We start from the raw sequence: 24,701 nt of genomic DNA, 5'->3' as shown, positions 1-24,701 counted from the left end.
GCTTGGCTGAACAAACATGACCTTCACCACTTGACCACCCCACCCCCATTCAGTTCTAGTCATTTGACTCCAGCCCAAGGGCTATATCTGGTTCATCAGCTTCCCTCTTTGAGAATTAGCCAGTACTGGGCAAGAGGTGAGGGTAAGCTGGGAGGCACAGAGCCTGGATTCACCAGCTCTGCTATGAACTTGCTGTGTGACCTTGAGGAATTCAGGTCCCTTCTCTGAGCTCAGTGTCCCCAATGATAGCAAGGGAAGTTGATCCCTACACCCATCACAGGATGGTATGGGAAAGGCAAGATAATAAGGAGCATGGGTTTGGGAGTCACACAGACCTGGGTTCAAATATGCACTCTACTGGTTAATTGGAAAATCATCTCAACTCTCTGGACTTAGTGTTCTTACCCATAAAATGGGGATGAAAGTAGTACCTCCTCTCGAGCTTGCACTAAAGATTAGCTGAGATGACAGCTAAGAATGATTATTAGGTTAATGATGCTTCAAACAAGACCTGGTGCACAATTTGATTCAATGCATCATAAGGTGTGCAGGGACGTGGAGAAAAAAGAGCATTTGGAGGGATGCGCTTGGGTAGCTCCATGGTTGAACGTCTGCCTTTGGCTCAGGTCGTGATCCTGGGGTCCTGGGATCTAGTCCCGCATCAGGCTCCCTGCAGGGAGCCTGCTTCTTCCTCTGCTTATGTGTCTGCCTCCCTCTCTGTGTCTCTCATGAATAAATAAAATCTTTTTTTTTTTTTAAGAGAGAGCATTTGGAAACATGACTTCAAATTTAGTTATAAAATTCTAGAGTTGGGAAGGTGCCTGAGGAACCACATGATATGTTGGTGAGGACACTGAGACACCCCCCGCCAAAGTGGAGAAGGGTCTTGTCCAAGATCACTCAAGTCCATTGTATTTGGCTGGAAAATTCCAGTGTGGGCCTGGGCAGGAAGCCGAGTATTTGTTTTGGGAACCAGAAAATGTTCAAGTGGCTTCAGGTCCCTCCCCACCAGCCCTGGCCCCACTGCCCCTGGCACAGGCTTGCTGCTGTTCCTCCCTCAGCCCCGTAAGTTTGAGGAAAAGCTGGCTGAAGAGCTGGCTGAAGTTCAAGGGTGTGTAGCACTTTTCTCCAACTCCCTCCCACCACTTGAGCCCAGAAGAACTCCTTTCCCTCCAAGGCAGGACCACCCAAACCCTCCACGCCCCATAATCAGAGGAACCCAATGTTTAAGAAAGTGGCAGAGGAAAGGGGCAGGGTTCTACTTACTGCACCGGTGGGCAGCAGTGGAGAAGTTGCAGGGGGGCTCTGCGCCCATCAGTGGGGTGTCGGGACCTCAGCTCAGGAGGGGTGGAGGTGGCAGGTGCTCAGGCCTTCCCAGCGCATTCCCCTTCTGGGAGGGGGAAGACCAAGGTTACATCCTGAAGCAACTGTGGCAAGAGGGTCCCTACTCAGAATGGACATCAGGAAGAGCAGGCTTCCAGGGACTCTGGGATCAAACATCTCTTATGGCATTAAACTGATGCTGTAGAAGACTATTGAACAACATGGAAAAATGAACACAGTCTGTTATTAAGTGTGGGGGGGAAGGCTATGGAGCAATAAGAGACTGTGTTCAGACTCAATAAACACACTCACATGGGGGGAGAAAAAGACTGTAAATGTTATCACCAAAGCACAATCAGTGGTTATCTCAGGACAGTGGCTGGTGGGTGATTTTACTTTGTGTGTCTTGACTGTATTTTCTCAATTTTCTATACTAAACACATTATAAGAAAAAAATTTACTCAAGAAAGCAGCACACTTTAAGAGAGCAAGCATTTGACCAACAATTCCATTTGTAGGAATTTACTTTACAGAACACATAGAAACATGAAGCATGATCATATTTTCGTAAAAGAAAATTCTATTTCTGTTTACGCATAAGCAGAAATGCCTGGGAGGACCTGAACCAAACTGTTAACATCTATTGACTTCTGGGAGCCAGATGAGGAAGCTTCCTGCTTTACAGTCTTACATTTATTTGAATTTTTAAACAATGAACATAAGTTATCTTATAATTATTTAAAAAGGCAAACAATCAAACAACATTCCTAGTCTTTGCTGGCTCTCTCTGGTTCTCCCTCTGTAGAATCTGGCTGAGGGTGATGGAGTGGTCAGTGGGCTCACTCTGGGGGCTGTTTCTATCCGAGCATCTTCAGGGAGGAGCTTTCTCTGATCTGTAAGACTGACCCTCAACTTAGAGCTGGGGTGGCTTCATGATTCCAGCTTTCACACTAGCCAGTTGCAACCAGCAAACATTTCCTGAGGCCCTCTCTGCACCCAGCAGGCAGAACCGGAGAAATGATCCTGCCTCAAGATGCTCGTGGTAGGGGGAGACCCAGAGTACTACAGGGGCCCAGAACATTTTCTGCTGGGTCTGAAAGACTGGGGCAGCCGCATCTTGAGTGAGACATGAAGGATGGACAAACAGGATATCAACAGGAAGAAAAGGGAGGTCAAGGGCATTCTAGGCAGGGGGACAGGTATTACAAAAGCAGAGCTGTTAAGGACCAAAATATGCTTAACACTCCATTTTAAAAAAAGATTTTATTTATTTATTCATGAGAGACACACAGAGAGAGGCAGAGACATAGGCAGAGGGAGAAGCAGGCTCCTCACAGGGAACCCAATGTGGGACCCGATCCCCAGACCTGGGATGACGCCCCGAGCCAAAGGCAGATGCTCAACTGCTGAGCTACCCAGGCGTCCCTTAAAATGCTCCGTTTGGAATCCTAATACTCTGAGTGCTTTCCTTCTACCATTATATACAGCCTTTTCCTCCTCTACAGGTAGCCCCTGCAAACGGAAAAGCCATGTTGTGTCACCAGCAGTCTGTGTCAGGGTGTTGGTGACAGGGAATGAGGGCTGACGGCTGGGCCAGAGTGACAATTGCATTGGCCAGGTACACAGGAGCTACCACCACTTCTAGCTGGATCTGTGCCCACACAATAACATCTGCTCTCGTGCTGCCTGAATAGTCATAAGGAGACCCCTCCCTCTTCCCATCCCCCCTATAAATTATCACCTACCTGCTTGATGTGGTGCCTGAGATCCCACCACTAGTCTCTCTTCCTGGAATGGCTCCTATTAAGAATGTGCACAGGTTGAAAAGGGCACAGCATCTGAGACCGTAAGCCAACCACCCTGAGGAACACAGGAGGGTATGTTTTGATAGAGGAAGGAAAGGGACGGAGGAGGACATTTCAGGAGTGTGACAGAGGAAGAGGGAGGGTGGAGGGGGTGGGCAATGTTGGGTAAACTTCACAAGGCTACCTCTGCCTCTTAGAACCTTAGAACCAGGGGTTGCCCCATTATCCCTCTTGTGGAACCAGTGAGGAATGGACACCCTTAAGGTGGAGATGAAGGAAGCTGTCCAGAGTCACTGGAGGGTCAGGGTTGGAGCCAGGATCCAGTCAGATTTAGCAAGGTTCTCCCAAGTCTTGACCCTCAGTCCCATACCTGTGATGTCCAGCCAGCTCTGCTTTTTCTGGGACCTCCTGAGGTCCTTATCTGCATCTCCCTTCTCCCAGGTGTAAGAGCAGAGCTGCTCATTCCTCATACAAACCAGGACCTCATTCCTGGTTTGTAGATCTTGCAGTTTGGTTAGGGAGGGGCTTCTGCCTGGGGTTTGCTGTAGGCAGAGGAAGCAGGTAGGTCCAATGGCTCAGCCTACAGCAAGTGAGGGGCAAAAGCCTCTTCTCTTGAGAAAAAGATTCCCAAACCTCCAAACCACTGCAGTCCCGGGTCTGACTCTAGTGCTGTGGAATCAGGGGACCCCCTTGGGCCATTTCCCCAATACCCTCACTTACCTGGAACTCCTTGTGGCTCAGGCAGCTGCCTAGGTGGCTTTGTCTCTACTGTGGCTGGTGCTGGCTCTGGACTGTATTGCCAGTAAGGCAGGTACCAGGTGTGGACAGGCACCAACTGGCTTTGCCCTGAAGGGGGGACCTTAGGGTCAAAGCTAACCGTCTCTTCTTGGGGAAGAGCATAGAGAAAGGCACTCGGCTCTTGGTATCTGGGGCTTTGGGGGCCCTAGCCACTCCTCTTTTCTTTCTGCTCAGGCTCCAGGTTCCCAAGGGGTGGGAGGAGGCACCAGAATCCACTGGGAGGAGATTAAAAGTTGCATGAAAAGAGCCAATGACTGGGAGGCAGGAGACCTGGGTTGGGCCTGGCTATGGGCCACAGGCTGGTGTCTTCTCATTTGGGTCACAGTGTTCTCTGTAAAATGACATGGTTGTAGTCAGTAGTCTTTCAGCAGTCGTCCTATGATACTGACTGGCATGCTCAGTTGGGCTGTGTCCATCCCAGAGAGGACTTTTCAGCCTTGTGACCCCTTTGTTCTCCCCTCCAGTCTGAGGAGGGCGGCTGCCAACTCTGAAGGTATCCCTACACCCCCACTGACCTTCTTAGACATGGGATCCTTCTTCTCTGGGTGCCTCCCTCCTCAGCCCTGCTCCTTTTCCTTTCCTGGGCAGGGCCCTCTTAGCTGGCCATCCTCCCTCTCCTGTTTACTGACTGGGAACCAGGACACTTGGGTTTGGGTCTTGGCTCTGCCTTGTGCCATATGCCCTTGAGCTAGGAATGAACTGTCTCTGAACCTCAGATCCCTCAGGCCTCACGAGCATTCAGACTTGATCATACCCAGGCCGACAATTTTGGGGAACTCACCAGGACTTGGGCTTCATGGCCCTGGCTCCAGCCTCTTGAAAGGCCACCCTTGCCATGACATCAGAGTAGGAAGCCCCTGGGCCTTTGGTCCAAAGTGTCAATCCTTCCCACACTTCATCTAATTCCTTGGGTGAGTGGGGGGCATTTTGAAATAGTCAGAAATATAATAGAACTATCAATTTTTTTGAAAGAAAATAGAAGACAGTTCTATTCTGTACACAAAGTAAACACACACGTCATTTCATCCAGATAAAAGGAAAAACAAAGGAAAATAAACACATTTCAAAATAAAAGTCTCCCCCAATCTCCAAATTTTTTGGAGACTGTGCCTCCTGACTGCATCTCTCTTTCTTTCTGTCTCTGTTTCTGCTCCCCATCACCCCATCTTCAGGCATGGTTCAGGATTCCCGGAGTGGAATCATGGGTATCCCAGAGTAAGAAGAAATAACCACGCCCTGGTGGGCAATTATGATTCAGCACCTTGGCCAGCACTTACCACTCCCCGAACCCCACTTCTCTTCAAGACCCCTTCATTTAAGCCTGTGACATGGCCCTTTGCAACTGACCTTCTGGTGGTGTGTCTGGGGATGGTGAATAGAGTCAGGACCCAGGCAGGGTGAGAGGAAGCCAGGTGTGAGCAGTCAGCCTCCTGGGACAACATCCCTGGCTGAGCTCTGTGCTGCTAAGAGACCTTATCTCTGTTGTTTTCTATTCCTGCTGCCACCCCAGAGAGAAACACCCAGAACTAATGTTAGATTCTGAGTAGGACAAACCCTGCATTAGACGTACAAATCCTGGACAATCAGAGCCAGAACCTTGGCAATCCAATTAACTAGAGCCCTACCCCCCTTCCCCAAAAGAGATGGGGACACTAAAGCCCAGGGAGAGAGAGGCACCTGCTTAGGGTCACATTGTACCTTCTTGAGTCTACCCCTGATCCTGAGAGACACATGGGTCTTGGCTCAAAGTTGAGACTTGACTCACAGTTGCACAAATGCACAATAGTGTGGAGCCAGGGTTAAGGTCCCCTTTTGAATCCCAGGGGATCACAGTTCTGGTGTCTGCTGCCTGTCACTGAGGCAGTCCTCAAAGATGAACAGCATTTCCAGGGAGGTCAGGTGAAGAGTTTGGCTTTAGCTTTGGATGGGCCTGGGGCTAATTTCTGGCTCTGCTGAGTACTAGCTGTGGGTCCCCAGGCAGGTGATGTTCTCCATTCACACACAGTGAGAAAACGATAACAACCCGTGGGCTTGTCTTGATGTTAGATAAGTATTAGCATTCTGTCTGCTGACCGCAAACTGGGATCCAGATAAGGATAGTGTCCTATCAGTTCTCTCCTGCTCTGGGTAAGACTTTTGTTGATCCCTCCTTCCTTCCCAAGACTGGGATGCCTTTGGCTCCCCTCTTTGCTTGCCTGTGTTAAATGGGAAACTCCTGGTATCAGCCTAACAAACCCAGATCCTTACATTCAGGAATTTTTTGGACACTTCATACCTTTGGAATTGCCCTGATTTCCCAGAGTCCTGAGTTGGGTGTGCAAATTAGGCCCTTACAGTTACTCCTAGACAGTGGGAAATGGGAAGTGAAGACTGGGATGTGGCTAGCACTTCTTGGACCTCATGCAGAGGCTGAGTAAGGGAAGGGTAGGAGGGACCATGAAGACATGGTCTGTCTTCTGCCCCAGAAGACAGATCCATTGAGCAAAGATGCAGGGTCATGACTGGGGGGCCACAGAGATTTGAGAGCCTCGGGTCGGGTAGAGGGCTTGGGGATACTCTCAAAATCATTTCCCCCCAAACTGGGTGCTCTCCATCAACCAATCAGAGACCTTTCCCTCTGCTCCTGCAAATTCCTCCAATCTTTGTTCATGCCCCTCTTTCTAGAAACTCGAACAATTTAATGACTGTGGTGGCTCCCTCTCTGCTCTCCTTAGCTCCAGGTATAAGTGAAGATCCACCTGAAGCGTCCAATATGGTCTCCCTCATTTGCAGGTAAGGAAACTGAGGAGGGAGGCCTCAGGGTCCAGAAAGAGTCATCCCAGAACTAAGACAAAGCTCAGGTCTCCTGTTCCCCAGATTGCTGCACTGCACAGCTGTGGGGCCCCAGGGCCTTGTCACTTACAGTGTGCACAGCTCATCTGTCCATATTCTTGGCCCTGCCTGACTCCTGGCCAGACTCCTTCCCAGCTAGTCAGAGGTAGGGTGGACCTCCTTCTTTACAGCAGACCTGGGGACATTACTGGCTAACGTAGATACCCTCTGCAAGGCATAAGGAAGAAGATATACTCCTTAGGGTCAGATTTCTTAGGGCACTGAGTCTGGGAGGCAGCTGGAGTGAGAGTAGCTGGAGTAAGCGAGCTCCCTAAATGCATAGCACTTTGCAGCTTACCAATAAATCATGAGATGGGAGTTATTATTCCCATTTTCCATGTGGAAAAACCAAGGCCCAGAGAGGTTAAGCCGTTTCTCTAAAGTCATACAGTAATGGAGTCTGGGTTCAAGCCCAGGTTTGTGGAATTCAGGAGACCATGACACTGTCTCATGAGCTCCCCTTTACTCCTAAGGCTACCACTAACCCCTCCTCCAGGCAGACTACCAGTCTTCCCTGACTAGTAAGTTGTGATGTAAGTGCTCGCTTTAGAACCCAGTTCTAATCCAAACTTTGCCACTTTCCAGCATGGGACATGGGACTCTGGGCATGTCACATCTTCTCTCTGAACCTCATTTTCTACCTCTGTAAAATGGGCATAATACTACGTACCCAGTAGGGTTGCTTTGCAGATCAGCCATGTTAATATACGTATCCTGCCTGGGATGGAAGAGGTGGGCCTTTCTCAAAATGAATGGAACTGACCACTGACATTCTGTAACTTTAATTTAATACAAATTCATCATAACTCACAAAATGGGTAACATTTAAAATAAAAATACAGCTGGGGGTGGCCCAGATTCTGGTAGATGAAGGGGCGGGATGAGATTGAGGATTTCTCCTGCCCAAGAAGGATGCTAATGGGCAGTAGTTGTGAGGGGAGCCCCCCAAGTTCACCTAGTCTGGTTCCTTTGGGGTAAGGGTGATCAGGGACCCCACGAGCTTCAGAATCTAGGCTCCAGGACTAGAAAGCAAAGCCGAGGCTTGAGACATTTCAGCCGCTCCTGCAGATCCACCTCTCGGGGCTGTCACCCCTGGGAAAGGACAGAGCCACGGAGCAGGACATCTGGAGGCTCTGCTGCTTCAAAGCCAAGACCCCGAGGTGAACCCCTGTGCACAGGCTTGTTCAGCACTCACTCTAACTTCCTTCTAGGCCCTTTCTATGTGGCTGGGGCTGGAAAGAAGAATAATTTCCCAGATACCCTTACAGCCAAAGTCCTGGGTCATATTTCTTTTTCTCCAACAGTGCCCCTCATCCACATTTGGATTTGGGAATTAAATTGAGTGGGAGAGATGCCTCAGGACATCCATTTGCTGGCCTGGCCAGAAGTGGAGGGAGCACAGCTCTGCAGTCAGCAGCTTCCTGATGCAGTGGCTTACTGCAGATAGGAGCAGTGTTTCTGACCAGGACAGACATGATGAATCTGGTGACTGGGAGTTATTCCTGGAAATTCAGCAGAGTCTGCTCCTGCAGTCCTTCCAATGATTTTGCAAAGCCATCAGGGATGTGATAATAAATCCTGCCTAATTAAACTAGCTAAAGCAGCTCTTGTTATCTGAAACAGGATCCTAACAGAAACGGATGCCAAGCCTGATGGGAGGTCCCGGCCAACAGCCTGCCCCAGAGCTCCGGTCCTGACTGAAACACCATTCCCTGCAGCCTCTCCGCATCCTAGCCTGGTCACAGAGACCTGCCTGGACCCTTATCCAAGCTTCTGGGGACTTCCGTCACCCAGTGATGCTTTCCTGCAGCTGCCTTTAGGCTACTGGTCTCTGCATTAGCCTCAGGGCGTGCTGTCATCCTGCTTTTAGACCTGCGTGGGCTGGAAGGGGGTGGCACAGTGACTGTAACATGTGGGCTCAGTGACCGGGTGCCTCCCACAGGCCACAGCATTGTCTCTACCTACAGGTCAGTGGGAAAAACAGGAACCATAAAGCTCTTGGTCTGGAGGTAGAAGAGGTGGCTCTCAGACAACCCTAAGACCCGCTACTGCCTGCATCCATCATGGGCTGGGGTCAAGGGTAAAATGGCCCATGGCTTAGTGAGGGGCAAGTCTGAGACCTGGGAGCATGAGAGGGTTCCTGTGTATCTTTCAGGCTGCCAGCTGCTGGCAACTCTGACACATCCTGAGATTAGGGCATGCGGGCAGGAGGGAGACACAGGGAGGTGGTCCCCCTGCCCCTGAGAGGATGGGGATGAGGGCTGGGCGGGGGCTGCCCTGAGGAGAAGCCACATCACATTCTTGGACCAAAGCTGCCTCCCCATCAAGTTCAGAACTACAGGACATCAATGCTGATAGAGTTTAGGAATCATGGAGCACAACGTCCATTTTACAGACAGGGAAATGGAGGCTGAAGGGTAAACAAGCGATCTGAGACCTCGCGGTGGCCACGCTTGACCGGAGTCCAGGCCTCTCGTCCCCTGGGCAGCGCTCTTGCTGGTGGCTGTGGCCCAGGTGGCATCTGGGGGCGCCCTCTGCCCCCCTAGATGCGGACCGTATTGATCCTCAACGGCTGCACGTTCTTGCCGTTAGCGTGGCTCTGCCCGGGGCTGAAGTAGGAGCAGAGCTTGCCCGGAAACTTCTCGCGGAAGGTGTAGAGCCAGGACATGTCGTCAGCGTTGTAGAAGATGAGCAGGCCTTGATCATAGTCCAGGAACACGCCCACCTTGTCGAGCTTGTCGCGGACGTTGAGCCGGGTCCAGGGCTCAGTGCAGGCGCTGTACTGGTTGCCGTCGTGCATGACGATGCAGTAGAAGCCCCGGCTGGGCTGGATCTGGATGCTGCCCTTGCGGCTGGCCGCCTCGTGGGCCAGCCCGATCACCCACTGGGTCTTCTCCGCCACCACCACCTCCCAGTAGTGGACGCCGCTGCTGAAGGCCTCGGAGCCCAGCACTGACACCTCCACGTCAAAGCGCTTCGGCGAGTCCTGCAGCGGCTGTGGATGCAGGTTGCCGTAGGCCACGATGGTGCAGTCGTCGGACAGGATCAGGCGCTGGTGGGCAGTGCCCGGGTCCAGGGTCAGGGCAGCGGGCACTGCAGCGGACGGAGCAGGGAGAGAAGATGAGTGGAGAGAAGGCTGTGGACCTGCTCTGCGGTCCTCCCTGAGGGCCGGGCTCCCCTGGGTCCCTGGAGGCTGTGTGATGCTGAATGCAAGCCTGCCCTGTCTGGTCCTCAGCTTCCTCCTCTGTAATATGGAAGGGTCATGGCTAAGGTCCTTCCAGATTTAAACCTGGCTGCAGGGACGCCTGGGTGGCTCAGGGGTTGAGCGTCTGCCTTTGGCTCAGGGTGTGATCCCGGAGTCCCAGGATCCAGTCCCACTTCGGGATCTCTGCAGGGAGCCTGCTTCTCCCCCTGCCTAGGTCTCTGCCTCTCTCTCTCTGTGTATCTCATGAATAAATAAATAAAATGCTAAAAAAAAAAGGGGGGGGGATCTCTGGGTGGCTCAGCGGCAGTTTAGCGCCTGCCTTCGGCCTGGGTCATGATCCTAGAGACCTGGGATCGAGTCCCACATCGGGCTCCCTACATGGAGCCTGCTTCTCCCTCTGCCTGTGTCTCTGCTTCTCTCTCTCTGTCTCTCATGAATAAATAAAATTTTTAAAAGAAAAAAAAAAACCTGGCTGCTAAGGAGCAGGAGCTGTGACTGCCTTGAGCAAGGAACATAGTGGGCACCCCACAAATTTGTTGAATAAACCATAACGAAATCTAGAATTAGGGGACTTCAAAGCTGGGAGAGCTTAAAGATTATCCAAGGGCTGGTAATCACCCTGGAGTGGGAATGAGGAAATTTATGGGGGTGTGTGTTCTCAATAGGTGGGATCCATGCATCTAAATGCCCTGAATGAAATGACAGAGCAGCCTCATGACACTCTTGCCACCCAAAAATTTTCAAATGCTCAACCACTCAAAAATGTTTTCTGTAATGACCTAAAATTACAACTTAACTCCATTTCATGTATAAATAGGATATAATATACTGAATATTTTAGAACACTACTACCATGGAAACAGGGGAGACTGAATTTGTTTTGTTTGGGACTTCACTGAGAATTGTTCACTTTTTGGGAATACATCTCTAAGAAAAATGCCACTGACTCATATAATCTGCTTGTTTCGGACCACACTGGAGGCAGAATGGAGTTTTATCTATGGTGTGAGCACCTGACTACTTCATCATGTTTTCCAACGTGGCTATAGTGAGTACCTATTGACATGTACAATATTTTATTATAAATCATTTCCTTCTATTTTTCTTTTATACTATCATGGGTGTATGGGTATATACAAGTTCAAGTACACACACACACACATATGTAAATATATATTATATATTCAAGTATATATAAATATATAATGAAATTGTGAAAAGATTATATTATCCTTGAGACATCACCCATTATTTGTTATGAAATGTAGGTGACAGGTCTGAAAAAGCTGAAAGCCATTGATTCAGAGCCAACTCTTCCACTCAATAGGTGGGGAAAATGAGACCCAGAGAGGAGAGGTGACTAATCTCAGGTCACGCAGAAGCCAATGGCAGAGTGACAGCTAATCAAGGCCATGTGCAATCTGACCCCATCCCTCACCTCCTGCCTCCCCATCACATGATGCTGCCTCATGGCACCCAGCCCCAAAGCCATCACTTGGACTGTTTCTCTACTGACTCCTCTCTGCTTGTTGTAATCACCCTGGCACACAGCTCCACTCCAGGACCCATCCTCTGGGAAGGCTTCTTAGTTGCCCAGCAGGTGTGCTCACTCTTTTTTCCGAAATTCCTTAACTTCGTGTCCCCTCCTGATTATATACAGGTTATAGTCTCCTGTGCCCACAGCTTATGCCCATTTGCACCAGGAGGCCAAGGGCTATGTACCATCCAACCAGGTTCTCCTTTCTGTGCGCAGTGCCCAGCACAGAGCCAGGCATGGTGAAGGTTTCCAGAAAGGCTTACCAAATTAAACTTAACCCTGTTTGTGTTGCTCTTGGGCAGGCTGCACAGGCTAGGTCATCCGGCTCTGGGCTGGCCACACTGGCTTAGCAGGTCTGGCTTTCAGAGTCTCTGTTTATTCTCTTTGTGGTAAGGGAGCTGATGCTCAGCCAGAAGATGGAAGGACCTGAAAGTGGCCCTCCTGAGCCTGGATGACCATTTCCAGGCCAGAGCAAGACAGGCAAAGAAGGATGAAGAAATAGAATCCTGCCACCAGTTCCTATAGGAGCAAAAAATATCTTCATGCTGCTCTCTGGTGCTTTCCTCCTCCGGGGGTGCAGAAGCATGCTTACACTGGCTGGAGCATTACCCCCTACTTCTACCACCTCTGTTGGCTGCATGTGTGCCCAGAAATAAAACACCTACATGGTGGCAACTGTCCCCAACAGGGAGCAACAGCCAGGTTCCGAACTATGCTCCCGTTCACACATCCACTAACGATGCTGACCGTTGACTTCTATCAAGCTCCTTCCATGAGCCCTGTTAGGAGTAAATTCAGTTTTGCATTTTACATTCTTCTTTCCTGTTCTTAGAATGCAGAGCGCTGAATGGAAACAATTAGCCCTGTGAATAGAGGGGTCAATGGAAACACAACTCTCTATCCAGGGACAGGGAAGAGGGGGAGCCATGAGCAGGAAGGCATGGGATCAGTGGATGAGTGTTCAACTGTGTTGTCGGCGTGGCGGAACCAGAAGCTCCTGCCACATGGCATGTGGGAATTCCCACATGCCTCCCACGGTGGGGTCGGGAGGTGAGAGGTGGAGGGAGGTGTAGGAAGTGTGTGCGAAGGGGAGGCTGGGGAAGGAAGAAGAATCTAATTAGACACAGATGGGCCACTCCTACTGGCTGTGGAATGTGGGTCACACTCAGGCGGCTCTAGCAAAAGGGGCAGAGCGGGCACAAAGCCAAGGTGTGGGCAGCAGCAGTTCTGAGTGCCACGGGAGCCTGGGGTGCTCAGGGTGATTGAGGAGGTCGGCAACAGGCAGAAACTGCAGCCAGGCCCGAAGGACAGGGGCGTGGAAGGTGGGGACGGGGGGTGTGGAGGCAGATACCAGCACACAGGCTGGAGGGCTCAGGTCCAGACCCTTGGGCCCAATGTGTGGCCACTTCCAGGCCTACCGATGCGCGGGGAGGCAGCCAAGTGGGCTCTCAGTGGCTCTGAGATTGGGCCCACCAAGCCGAGCCTGCGGTAGAGGAAGTAGAGGAAGTCCGGAGAGCACCGGGAGCCAGCTCCTGGGCGTGGCCCCTCCCTGCTTTGACGCCCAGGGGACTGGGTGAGGGCAGGGTCCACCACTCATTGGGTGGGCTTGGGGGCTGGGTCTGCCGTGCATTGGGCAGTGCTGGCGGTGGAGGCGGGGCGAGGGGGTGGGCCCTGGAACGGGGTGCTGGGCCAGACCGCGGGGGTGCGGGGGACTGGGGTCGGTGTTCTTATGAGGCACAGGGTGTGTCCTGTTTCTTTTGTGTGTGTGTGTGTGTGTGTGTGTGTGTGTGTGTGTCCTGTTTCTTAAGAGGCTTTTACACCTCGAGGGGTGGACCTTGGGGTCCACCTCCAAGGTCTCCCATCTCATCAGAACAGGTTCTGTCTTCCAAAGCCTCCTTTCCACCCTTCCTGAGGCTAGCGCCGGCCAGAGGAACAGCCTTTCAGACCACAGAGAGACCCAGAAGGGGGCATGGCAACACCTTTTCCCCCCACTGAGATGTCGGCCCTGGCTGGGGAAAGGCAATCTCCACCCATCCTGTATCCTTGGCAGAGATGCCAGGCTCCAGCGAAACAAAGCAGTCCCCCGGGGATCACTGTGTTACAGGTCAGAGCTCTTTCCTAGGTCCTGAAACACTGTTTTATAAAAACAAAAGCAGATATTGGGGCACCTCATCTGGTCTCCAGGTATTTTGTCCGTCCATGTAAGCCTGAGACCCTGAGGTCAGGGGCATGGGGGTGGAGACGTGGAACTGTGGAGGCCCCAGGAAAAGTCTTCTGGCCATCGTCAACCACACACCACATGGCCCAGGCAGCAGAGAAACCCCTAGGCCAGCACCATTGCCGGGCAGCGGGTGGCTGGTACCTCTCTGTTCCCAAGGACAGTGGCTCAGTGGTTGAGCATCTGCCTTTGGCTCAGGGTGTGATCCCAGGGTCTGGAGATCGAGTGCTGCAACCAGCTCCCTGCAAGGAGCCTGCTTCTCCCTCTGCCTATGTCTCTGCCTCTCTCTGTGCGTCTCTCGTGAATTAAAAAAAAAAAAAAAAGAAAAGAAAAGAAAAGAAAGGAAAAGAAAAGAAAGGAAAATATCCCAAGGACAATGGCTAAACCCTTCAGAAGCCTGATGGGTCAGGAGATACCACCAGCCGTTTCCTCTAGCCAGGCTCTTACAAAATCTGCTGCCTTGGGCTTCCCACCTATTTAGGCCCTCTGTGGCATCGGCATCGTGCTGGCATTTGAGAAACACATTCATATCCACTAGCTCCTGCGGAAACCGCAGCATCCCCAGGAGTGCAGATTACCATATCATTTGTCAGAAGAGGAAACTGAGGCTTCTCAGAGTTAAGTGGCCTACTCGAGCTGCCCCTTGGGGTAGAAGTACAGTTGGAATTCGAGCTAAGGTCTTTCCTTCCCCTTTCCTTTATGTGGCCCCAGAAAGCCTGCTCAGCAAGACTGAGGAACCACTGGATGAGTCATGAGCATAATAATAAACAGGTATCATGTACTAAGTTCCAGGATTATTATCACAAATAGATAATTTTATTTCATTCTTATACCTACCCTGGGAGATAAATCACATCTTCCCCATCCCTGTTTTAGAGGAGAAAATTGGCTCAGAGAGGGCAGTGATTTGCCCTGGGCCACATAGCCAGGCAATGAACACACTGGAAGCCAAAATGATTGGGTTCAGGGGAGCAGGAGGAGGAGCGAGCAGCCCAGGGGAGGCAGTGTCTCGTGTCCTCTGAGCAGGAGCCACCTGGTCTAGGTGGGGAGGAAGTTTGTGCTGGGGAGCAGGAACAATCAGGCCAGGCCGTTGGAGGAGGGTTTTCAATGTCAGATGAAGGGTGGGACAGAGGGTGGGTGGTGGTGGAGAGTGGAGGTTTCAAAGCAAAGGGGAATGACGAGTGCTAAATGGAGTTCTCAGGTGACCCAATAGGAAGCCTGAGCTGGAAGCTGCACAGCAGGAAACTGCTGGAATTCATGGGCTAGGTCCCTGGGGGCACCTGCCCCTCCCATCTGGACATAAAGGGCCCTGGTGCTGGCAGAGGAACTAGAGTGACTTCACAGGCCCTACAGACAAAGCAAGGGGCCTGGCTAACCAGGTCACTGTTCTCTGAACTCCCCAGGGACCACGGTCCTTGGCAGGATGCTCAGGGCACACACTACTGCTCCCTCAGCCCCTCTTCCACAGAATTTTCTCTGGGCCAGTGGTTCTTAACTGAGGCGATTCGCCTCACAGGGGTCATCAGGGAATATCTGGGAACATTTTTGGTTGTCAAAACTGGGGAGGGGGGCATCTAGTTGGGAATGCTGCTGAACACCCTACCATGCACAGGACAGCCCCCTAAGACAAGGAATTATTCAGCTGCAAAGGTCAATAGTGCTGACAGCGGGAAATCCTGCCCTGAGGCAACCAGCAAGTTCCCACATCCGTGTGCTCATACAGAGGCTCAGAGGAGAAACTGACTTGTTCAAGGATGTGTGGCAAATTCATTAAAAAATATTGGCCGAGTACCTCCTTTTTGGCACTATTCTAGTGGCAGAGCTGAGACTAGGACTTACTCATTTCTTTACTTATCAACAAACATTTACTGTTGGGGCTGCTAAGGGTATACAGTGATGAATTAGACCCAGGCCCGACGTCTTAGAGCTCATGGTCTAGTGAGACACACAGCTACACAGATGTTGACAAAGCAGTGCAACCAGGAAAGCCCAGGACTACGTGAAGAAATCCAGGAAGGCTTCTCAGAGGAGGTGTTTATAAACTAAGATGGGAAGGGAGTAGGAGTTAGTCATCAAAGACTGAAGTTTGTGTAGAGGGTTCTGGGCAAAGGAAGCAGCATGTGTGAAAGTGGAGGAGGGAGAGTACAGCTCATTTAAGGCCTGAAGACGGTTCAGTGTGGCTCAGTATTATGGGGAGACAGGTAGAGAATGAGAGAATGGCAGTGCCCAGGTCTTACAGGGTCTTGCCTGTCAGCCCAAGGTGCCTGGAGTGCCTCTCTGAGCTGTGACAAGGATGCAGCAGGTGGCCGCTGAGACAGAGAAAGCTCCTGAGACCATCTGCCTGAGGGGCTTTCCTGAGTCAGTAGCTAGGGACGTGCTCCTTGCCTCCCTGGGTTATTCTGCTTCACCTACATGTTGCCCTCACCCTGCTGGGTCCCAGGGTGATGGTCCCTCCAAGTCTAGGAGTGCACAGAGGCTAGGAGTACCCCAAGAGGACAGCCCCGAGCCCCCCCCCCCCCGCCCCCGGCAAAATACTGCCCCTCCTGGAAACGAGGACACAGATCCAGATGGAAGAGTAAGAGTAAAAGAAGCAAAAAAAAAAAAAAAAAAAAAAAAAGAGTAAAAGAAGCTGTCCCTTCACTTCTGGGAAATTGGTAGTGATGTTCAGCGGCCTACGGGGAGCCCCATCTCCATCCAGCATTCACACCCTCAGTGATGTCTTCAGCCCCTCTCCATCCCTGCCTGGGAGGCCCAATCATGACATCCTGGGACCAGTCATGCTCCTGCACTCCGCACTGTCTTTGCCGCTGCAGTTCCCCACGCTAGGGACAGTCTGGAGGCCCCACCAGGCCCCACCCTTCCCCAAGTGGCAAAAGCCTCAGCCTTCAGTGCTTGGTTCAAACATCGGTCCGTTCAGTGCTTCCCCTGGCCACTCCCCTGCCCCATCCAGAGCCTCCTGCTTCCCCCTCGGGGCTTCCACAGCACTGTGTTAGTCCCTCGTCATAGCTTGTCCCGCTGGGCTCTCAGGATCTGTTTGTGCATCTGTTTCTCCTGACCCCTGAAAATCCCCTGAGGGACTTTCAATGTCTATAGATGGAAAGAAGGAATGCAGACATGGGGACAGAGCTCTGGCTGCTGTGTGACTATGGGAAATCAGTGAGTCTTTCTGAGCCTCAGTCTCCCATGCAGCTTTCCTGGGTTAATATGAGGCCAGAGAATGCCTGGTTGGCTTAGTAGGTACGGGCACAGGCTCTGGGGTCTGATAGGTCCGAGTGTAAATCCTGGCTGTACCACTGATAGGCTGTGATCAGGAACAGGACAAGTTCCTAACAGTTCTGTGCCTGTTTCCTCAACCGAAAAAATGAGGATAATAAGAGTGCCTACTTCTTAGGGAGACATCACCTTTATGTCCTTGTCTCACCTTAAAGGACATGGTGCCTTTGTAGGTTGTATGATTTCAGGTCCCAAGATCTACTCATGCCACTAGAAACCTGATTAGACCTTCTCTCTCTCTGCAAACCTCCTCTTGCCCATCCTCCTCTCAGCTGACGACCCTGCTTCCTATCTCACTGGGAAAGGGGAGGCCATCAGAAGAGAATTCTCAAGCTCCCACCCCTGCCCGTTTCTTCTCCCCCCTCTGGGTTCCCAGCAGAGGCAGCTGCAGACGCCACTGCTGGCTGTCCCCCAGCAGAGGCAGCTGCAGACGCCACTGCTGGCTGTCCCCCCACCCTCACCCCCGGCAACTCTCTCTGCCTTTCACCCTCAGTTTTGCCCTCCTTCCACTGGGCCTTTCCCATCACCTGCAGATAGGCTGTTACTTCTTCTACCTTTAATAGCCTCTGCCACATTCTCTTTCCCTCCCTTAAATAAAACACCTGTCTTAGAAATAGAAAGCACTGTCTCCACTCACTGTCTCCCATTCGTTCTTGGATGGCCCCCTCTCTGGCTTACACCCCTGTGACTTGGCCAAAGCTCCTGTCATCAAAGACCTCCATGGTGCTGGAGAACAGTCAGTTCTGGGCCCTTCCACCTGGCTCAGTGGCCATTGCTGCCATCAGCCACTCTCCCTACTTGGTTTCCAGGCCATACCGGGTTTCCCTCCCACTTCTCTAGCTGCTCCTTCCCAGTCCCCTTGGCTGGGTCTCCCTCCTGTCTCTACCTTCTGGGAGTGCCCCAGGGCTCTAAAGTTTAGAGTAGCCCTGTCTTTCTTCTCTTGCTTCCTAGGTGATCTAATCCTGACTCATTAAATACTATCCACGTGCTGACTCTGCCAGCCCTGACCCTTGTCCTGTATGGCACTTGTCATTCTGCCTGCCTTCTCGGCACCAGCACTTAGACATCTCATCGGTATTGCAGACCTCATGTGCTTACAGCTCTGTCCTTCTAGGCACCTCGGCTCAAATCATTGTAGCTTCCTTGTCTTCTTTCTCTCACACCTGAGATCCAATTCATTAGCAAATCCTGTTGGCTCTCCCTTCAAAGTTTACCCTAAATCTGATAACTTCTCTCTACCTCCACAGCCAGCACCCTGCTCTAAGCCACCATCGCTCACCTGGAGTATTGTGGTAACCTCCTAACCAGTGTCCCAGTCTCCACCTTTCATCCCCTTCAGTCTGTCCTTAACCCCGCAGCGAGAACGAGCCTTGAGGAACTTAAGTTTATGGCACTGCATGTCCCCCCAGACCATCCTATGGCTCCCATCTCACTCGGCATGAAATCCTAAAGTTCTCACACTGGTCTGTAGGCCCTCAGGGTCTGGTCACTGCTACCTCCCTAACCTCACCTCCACTCTCTTCCACTCTAGCCACACTGGCTTCCTCACCAATCCTTGAACATGCCAGGCTTTCTCCTGCCTCAGGGCCTTTACACTTGCTATCTCCACTGCCAGGAACACTCAGAAATCTGTATGGATCGCTCTCCTTCTTCCTCCAGGCATTTACTTCTATGCTTCCTTCTCAGTGAGGTCTTCTTATTGGGCCCTTTACCTGAAATCTCTATCCTACCTCAACATCCCCTAGCTCCCTTCCTCCTCTTTTATCCTTATCTAATGAACTATGAATTTTACTTATTTACTTTCATTTTTTCTCTCCCTATGATGTAAGATCATGAGGACAGGAATTTTGGCCTATTTTGCTCACTGCTATGTCTCTAATATCCAGAATAGTGTGTGGTGTGATATGTGTCGTATGTATAGGATGGATGAGTGAAGTGTCCAAAGTTTCAGTCTCTTCATCTGGAGAATGGATATCCTAATGGGACCTACCTTATGGCTGTGTGAGGATTCACTGAGTTGAGTGATTGTGTGGCTGCCCAACACAAGGCCTGGAACACAGGAGCTACTAAGCAAGAAACTCATCTCATCTCTCTACCCTGCCCCATGCTGGGTTTAGAGAAGGCAGCTGGGCTGCGATGGACCCTTCTAGCTCCTGCCCATGATAATGCTTGCCTCTTCCTGGGGTGCTCTCAGTGACTGGCTGGAAGGGCCTTACCTGGGTGGATGTCCTGGAACAGGGACTTCCAGATGGTGTACTGCAGGGGGCCTGTGTACTTGGAGGTCGGGAAGTCTTCATAAGTCAAATTGGTCTCATGGATTTTCCCTTTAAGTCTGGAAAGAAAGGAGAGCAGGCTGCATTGGGGGCTAGATTTTGTTCCCAGCACTGGGGGCCTTATAGCCATGTTCAGGGCAGCTGACAAACGGCAAGATCGTGTACGTAAAGTCTGACAGCCCCAGATTCAAGTGCCTACTTGTGTCACTTGCTACCTCTCTATAGCCTCAGTTTCTTCACCTTTAAAATGGATACTATGGGGCAGCCCCAGCGGTTCGGCAGTTTAGCGCCACCTTCAGCCCAGGGTGTGATCCTGGAGACCCAGGATTGAGTCCCACGTCAGGCTCGCTGCATGGAGCCTGCTTCTCCCTCTGCCTATGTCTCTGCCTCTCTCTCTCTCTCTCTCTCTGTGCCTCTCATGAATAAATAAATAAAATCTTTTTTTAAAAAAATGGGTACTATGATAGCACCTGCTTTCTTGCCTTGTAAGGACTACATGGAGTAATGGACATAAAGTGCTCACCACAGTGCTGGGCTCATGGTCAACACCAAATACCTGATGTTAGCTATCAGCACTGATCATCAACAGACCAATAATAAGGGACACCTGGGTGGCTCAGCAGTTGAGCATCTGCCTTTGACTCAGAGCATGATCCTGGGTCGGCATCGAGTCCCACATCGAGCTCCCTGCATGGAACCTGCTTCTCCCTCTGTGTCTTTGCCTCTCTCTCTGTGTCTACCATGAATAAATAAATAGTCTTTTAAAAAAATAAACTTGTAAAAAAAAAGAAAGACCAATAATGGGTATTTTTATTAAAGGTGGTTATGGGACCAGAGAGACCTGCAGTTGAATCCTGGCTCCACCATATACTAGATGAGGGGCCTTGGCCAAGCGATCCAGCTTCTCTCTGCCTGTTCCTATGTGTGTGAAAGGGTTTGGCAGCTGGAACTATCTCCGAGGGAGTTAACAGGGGAGGCCTGTGTGTGCAGGGGGAGGCAGCTGGCTGGCGGCGGGCACTCACCGCTCGGACAGCGAGGCCACCCCGGCCAGGAAGGTGTGGCGGTCAGTTTCAGCCAGCCGCTCCTGCAGGATCTGGGCGCCCTCCTGCACCTTGCGCAGCTGCTGGCTGTACCGCTGGACCTTCTGCTCGATGTCGGTCAGCGTGCGAGCAGTGTCCGCCTCCAGCTCCTCCAGCATGGCCTTCTGCCGCTCCCGCAGCAGCCGGTGTAGCCGCTCGAACGCCTCACCGATGGTGGTCCGCAAGCCTTTGGTGGAAGACTGTGGGGACAGTCATCAGGGGTTATGCCCGGGGGAGTAGATGGGGTGACCCCTGGGAGAGAGGAGGAAACCGAGAGCCTTGAAGTGGTGAGAAGAAAGACCGGGGAAGGGTAGGCTCTGGCCCAGGAATGGCAACCTGGCAAAGCACGGTGGCATGGCAGGCTGGCGTAGGGGGGGCCGGGCCTGATTCCACGTGCCCCTTAGGAAACGAATGAAACGCTCTGGGTGACACACTGCGGCTTGAACTAGAGGAGTGGCAGAGGGACCGTGGCTTGAAAGACATTGGGGTGCAGGCTGGATGCAGGAGAGAAAAGTGTGAGGGTGAGGATGATGCCCAGCTTTCTGGCTTGGGGGTGGGGGGGACGCGGAAGCTGGGGGAGAGGTGGTAGGTGGGGAGAAGATGCTGAGTTCACTCTAGGATCCAGTGAGGTTTTTATTTGCAAAAAAAAAAAAAATCACTCCTAGGGCTCAAGTGAAGATGACAAGGAGATTGCAGATATCAGAGAGTTTTATAAACTGCAAAGTGCCAGGTAGACCTTGGTGGTCACTCGATCTGTCCAGCCACCCTTGTGACCTCCTCGCCAAGAAACCAGAGATGGAGCTTAAAACCATGATCACAGGAGGCAAGACTGGACTTGCCTAGTTCTCTGCTCCGCGGGAACCACCAGGCCCAGGAGGGGCCCGCGTGGTGAAGGCCACAGGCTTCGGTGCCCAACAGCTCTGGGTCTCTAGCATTGGCAAGCTCAGTCCCCTGATGTCTCTGACCCTGTCTTCTTTTCTGTGAGGGAGTAACATGACCACATCACAGGGTCCTGGGGAAGATTAATTGGGGGCATGTTCACAAAATGCATGGCATTGTTTGGGGTGCAGAGAAAGAGCCTGATTATTAAAAGGGACCAATTCTAACAGGCACATCCTGGAAGTCTTCATTGAGAGGTGGCCTCTGAGCTGGGGCCCAGACTGGCAGGAAGTCCACTGGGGTTGCAGGGAGCAGCACGAGTCAGGACAGCACGGGGGTACGGGGGGTACGGAAGTGTGGCCAGGCTGCGGCAGCGTGCGGGACCTGCCTCTGCAATTTTACTTTGTGGGATTCTGGCTGGGAGTTCACGGAGTCAGAGACCCTGCTGTGTTCAGTGCCCAGGGCTCTGTGGGAGGCTTGACAAAGGCTCAATTAGGGCCAGTTCCCTCCTGTCGCGGCGGCAGGAAGAACTGCTGGCAGTGGGCCAGCCTCCCCGCGCATGCCCACCCAGAGCGCCAGGCAGACAAAGGGGGCGGAGGAGAGGCTGGGGCTGCACAGCCAGCCTGCCTGTGGCCTCCCCGAGCCCCTCCCTGAACCCTGAGGCTTCCGTGCAGGTCACAGGTGGAGAAGATGAGGCCTGCCTTCCCTGCCCCATCTGCCGCTGCCCCCTCAAAGGACCCTCAAATCCCACATCCACTCCTTCCAGCTCCTTCTCAACCTTCTATGGCAGTGTTTGGCACACTGGGCAGTCCCTACTAGCTGCAGGTTCTGGTTTGCCTCTCACCTCTGTGGCTGCTCCTTCCCAGCCAGCTCCTTCCCTTCTCATCTACATGTCCTCCTATATATTCCAGCCCCGCTGCATTGAGGATGCTGCTACGTCCTTATCTGTGGCCTAGCATGTCTTCTGAGCACCACATTCGTCTTTCCACCTGCCTCAACCACACATACTCCTGGGATCCCATAGGCCACCCAACTCTCTTGGTCCGCAAGTCAACTCTGTGTCTTTGGCAACCAAACTCACTGCCACAGTGACCCTTCTAATGTGCAAAGCAGATCAAAGCCAATGCTGTTTAGGAACATTTTTTGGCTTCTTGATAAGTAGTAAAACACTAAATCCCTTAGCCTGGCTTCAAAGTCCTCAATCTGATCCCAACTTACCTCTTCATTGCCATTCTGTTGCAATTCCACCTGTCTAGGATGGACCCCCTCCCAACAAAATCTTTATTCAACAGGCAAACTCCTACTTATCCTGCAAGACCCAGACTGAAAGCTACCTCCTCTGTGATAACCTCCCTAACTTTTCCAGGCAATTAAATAGTTAAGTGTCTCCAAAGCATTCTGTAAATATTCTTAATACACAGTCTTACATTTTATGTGGCTCCAGCTAGTGAACAAACCCCTGGGGGTAAGAATGACGTCTTTCCCAGGCTTGAATTTCCTGTGCCCATCCCAGGGCCTGGCACAGGGCTGGCAGTCAAAATCTGCTTGAGAGGTGAAGGAGGAAGAATCTTGACAAAAATTGCTCTGCAGAGGTGGGTGCAGACTCCATTTTCTTTTTAGGATGGGGGCCTAGTATCTCCAGGACAAAAGAGGAAGGACAAGAAGAGGGGGGAGAGGCAGGAAGGGGGCAGCTAAAAGTGGAATAACAGAGTGACAGCCATTCCAGGTGCCTCAAGTATGTCCCTGAAAAGTCTTCCCAATCTACCTGTCTTGCTGACCACACAGCCATAGATCTGGCTGAGGACATCCCAGCATGTGGCTGGAATATGCACTAGGTTCTGACAGAACTGGATAGTAAGCTCCCAATTAACCACATACTACTAGCTATGGGGCCGTAGGCTGGTTTCTCAACCTCCTTGTACCTCAGTTTCCTTGCCAATAGAGTGGAGATAAGATTCCTACCTCAAAAGGTGTCCCCCTCACACCACACACACACACACACTCATTTGTTCTACAACTATTTATTGTGTGGGAAGCACTGTGCTGGGTTCTGAGGAGTCCTGCTGTCACAGAGGTGACATTCTGTGGGGTTCAGTGAGACAATGAATGGGAAACACAATTACCAGCACAGAGAAAGGTTCAGCTCAATCGGTGTGCCCCATTTATTCTAGTTTTTTCTAGGGCAGAGCCACCCCCACCCCACCCCCCATCCCTTTTGTGCTGTGGCTGAGAAAGCGGCCCCTACCCCAGCCCACCACAGCCCTGGGAATACACTGGGGCTCCGAGGAACTGGGGCCGTTTCAGAAGAACACCCTGCCAAGAATGCGTCACTTGGTCAGCCCCGACCAAGGAAAACACTGGGACCAGGGAGGGAGTTCAGACAGGCCCTCAGGCCGGGCCATTGGAGGGGCAGGCGCTGCAGGAAAGCCGAGTCAGGCACCAGGTGAAATATGACCTCCAAAGCATCCATAGGCATTTCTTGTATAAACACCCCAGTCCAGACAGGAAGCAGGGCTGGGGGAACTGGAGGGGGAGGTGGCCCCACAGGACCCCCCAGAGGTAGACAGATGGACAGGAAAGCAGGGGAGGAAAAGGTCAGTGGAGAAAAACAATGGGGAGCGGAGAGGAGAGAACACTAGAGAAAAAACTAGACTATAATACTCCGCTCTCATTCACATAGTCTTCCATTTGCTTCTCTTCACCTGAGGGTTCAGAATCACCAGGAAAATGGGGAAACTGAGGCTGTGGAAGGCAAACAGGCTAGATAGAGTCCTTTGTTTCTCATCTATTACCTGCTGAGGGTCCTGCCTGCAGGCGCTCCAGAATGTTTTCCAAAGAAATGTTTGTCATGACCTCCCTGAGACCCCACACGGGTTGGTGGCCAAGCTGGGGCATAAAACTGGATCTCCAATGGCCTCTCCAGGCCTCAGGGTGACCCCCAGAGGTCCAGAGCATTCCTAAGGCTCTAGTTCAGCTGCTAGTGGCAGCTGCACCCCTGCTAGCTAGTGGGACCAGACTGAAATAATCATAGAGCTTAGCGGCTGGGCCTGGGTCCCCAAGTCTTGGTCCCAGAAAGGGCATCAATCAAAGCTCACCAGTTGGTGAGACATTTGTGTGTGTGTGGGGGGGGGAGGGGGGACTCAGAGGGAGGCCCTGGGATCTAGAACTTCAGGGCCAGAAGGAGCTTGGCAGAGTCTCTAGTGTACAAATGGGAAAGACTGGGGTTCCAGAAAAGTATGCAGTTTACCCAAAGTCACACAGAGAGTTAGTGGCTGGATCCGAATCCAGGGCCTCCCTCTCAGGTCAAGAAAAGGCCTTTCTGTAACGCCTGGGTGGCTCAGTGGTTGAGTGTCTGCCTTTGGCTCAGAGTGTGATCCCCAGGTCCTGGAATTCTGCCCTGCTTCAGGCTCCCTACAGAAAGCCTGCTTCTCCCTCTGCCT

General features: G+C 51.9%; 1 protein-coding gene across 2 annotated transcripts in view; it reads right to left on the bottom strand.

The window, feature by feature from the left end:
• Nucleotides 1-7,563: 7,563 nt before the first annotated feature.
• TRIM62 (tripartite motif containing 62) overlaps nt 7,564-24,701 on the bottom strand; it is a 31,440-nt gene continuing 14,302 nt past the window's right edge. For both annotated transcript variants that reach the window (XM_038531167.1, XM_038531168.1), the window contains exons 4-6: nt 20,326-20,582; nt 19,247-19,362; nt 7,564-9,890 (exon numbers count right to left, since the gene is read on the bottom strand). In XM_038531167.1, coding sequence (XP_038387095.1) covers nt 9,340-9,890; nt 19,247-19,362; nt 20,326-20,582 — 924 coding nt within the window. In that variant the 3' untranslated portion in view covers nt 7,564-9,339. The remainder of the gene's footprint in view (nt 9,891-19,246; nt 19,363-20,325; nt 20,583-24,701) is intronic.

This window comes from Canis lupus, chromosome 2 (assembly GCF_011100685.1).
Source record: "Canis lupus familiaris isolate Mischka breed German Shepherd chromosome 2, alternate assembly UU_Cfam_GSD_1.0, whole genome shotgun sequence".
NCBI lineage: Eukaryota > Metazoa > Chordata > Mammalia > Carnivora > Canidae > Canis > Canis lupus.
Note: the sequence above shows the minus strand (reverse complement) of the source record. Positions and strands in the feature narration are given on the sequence as shown.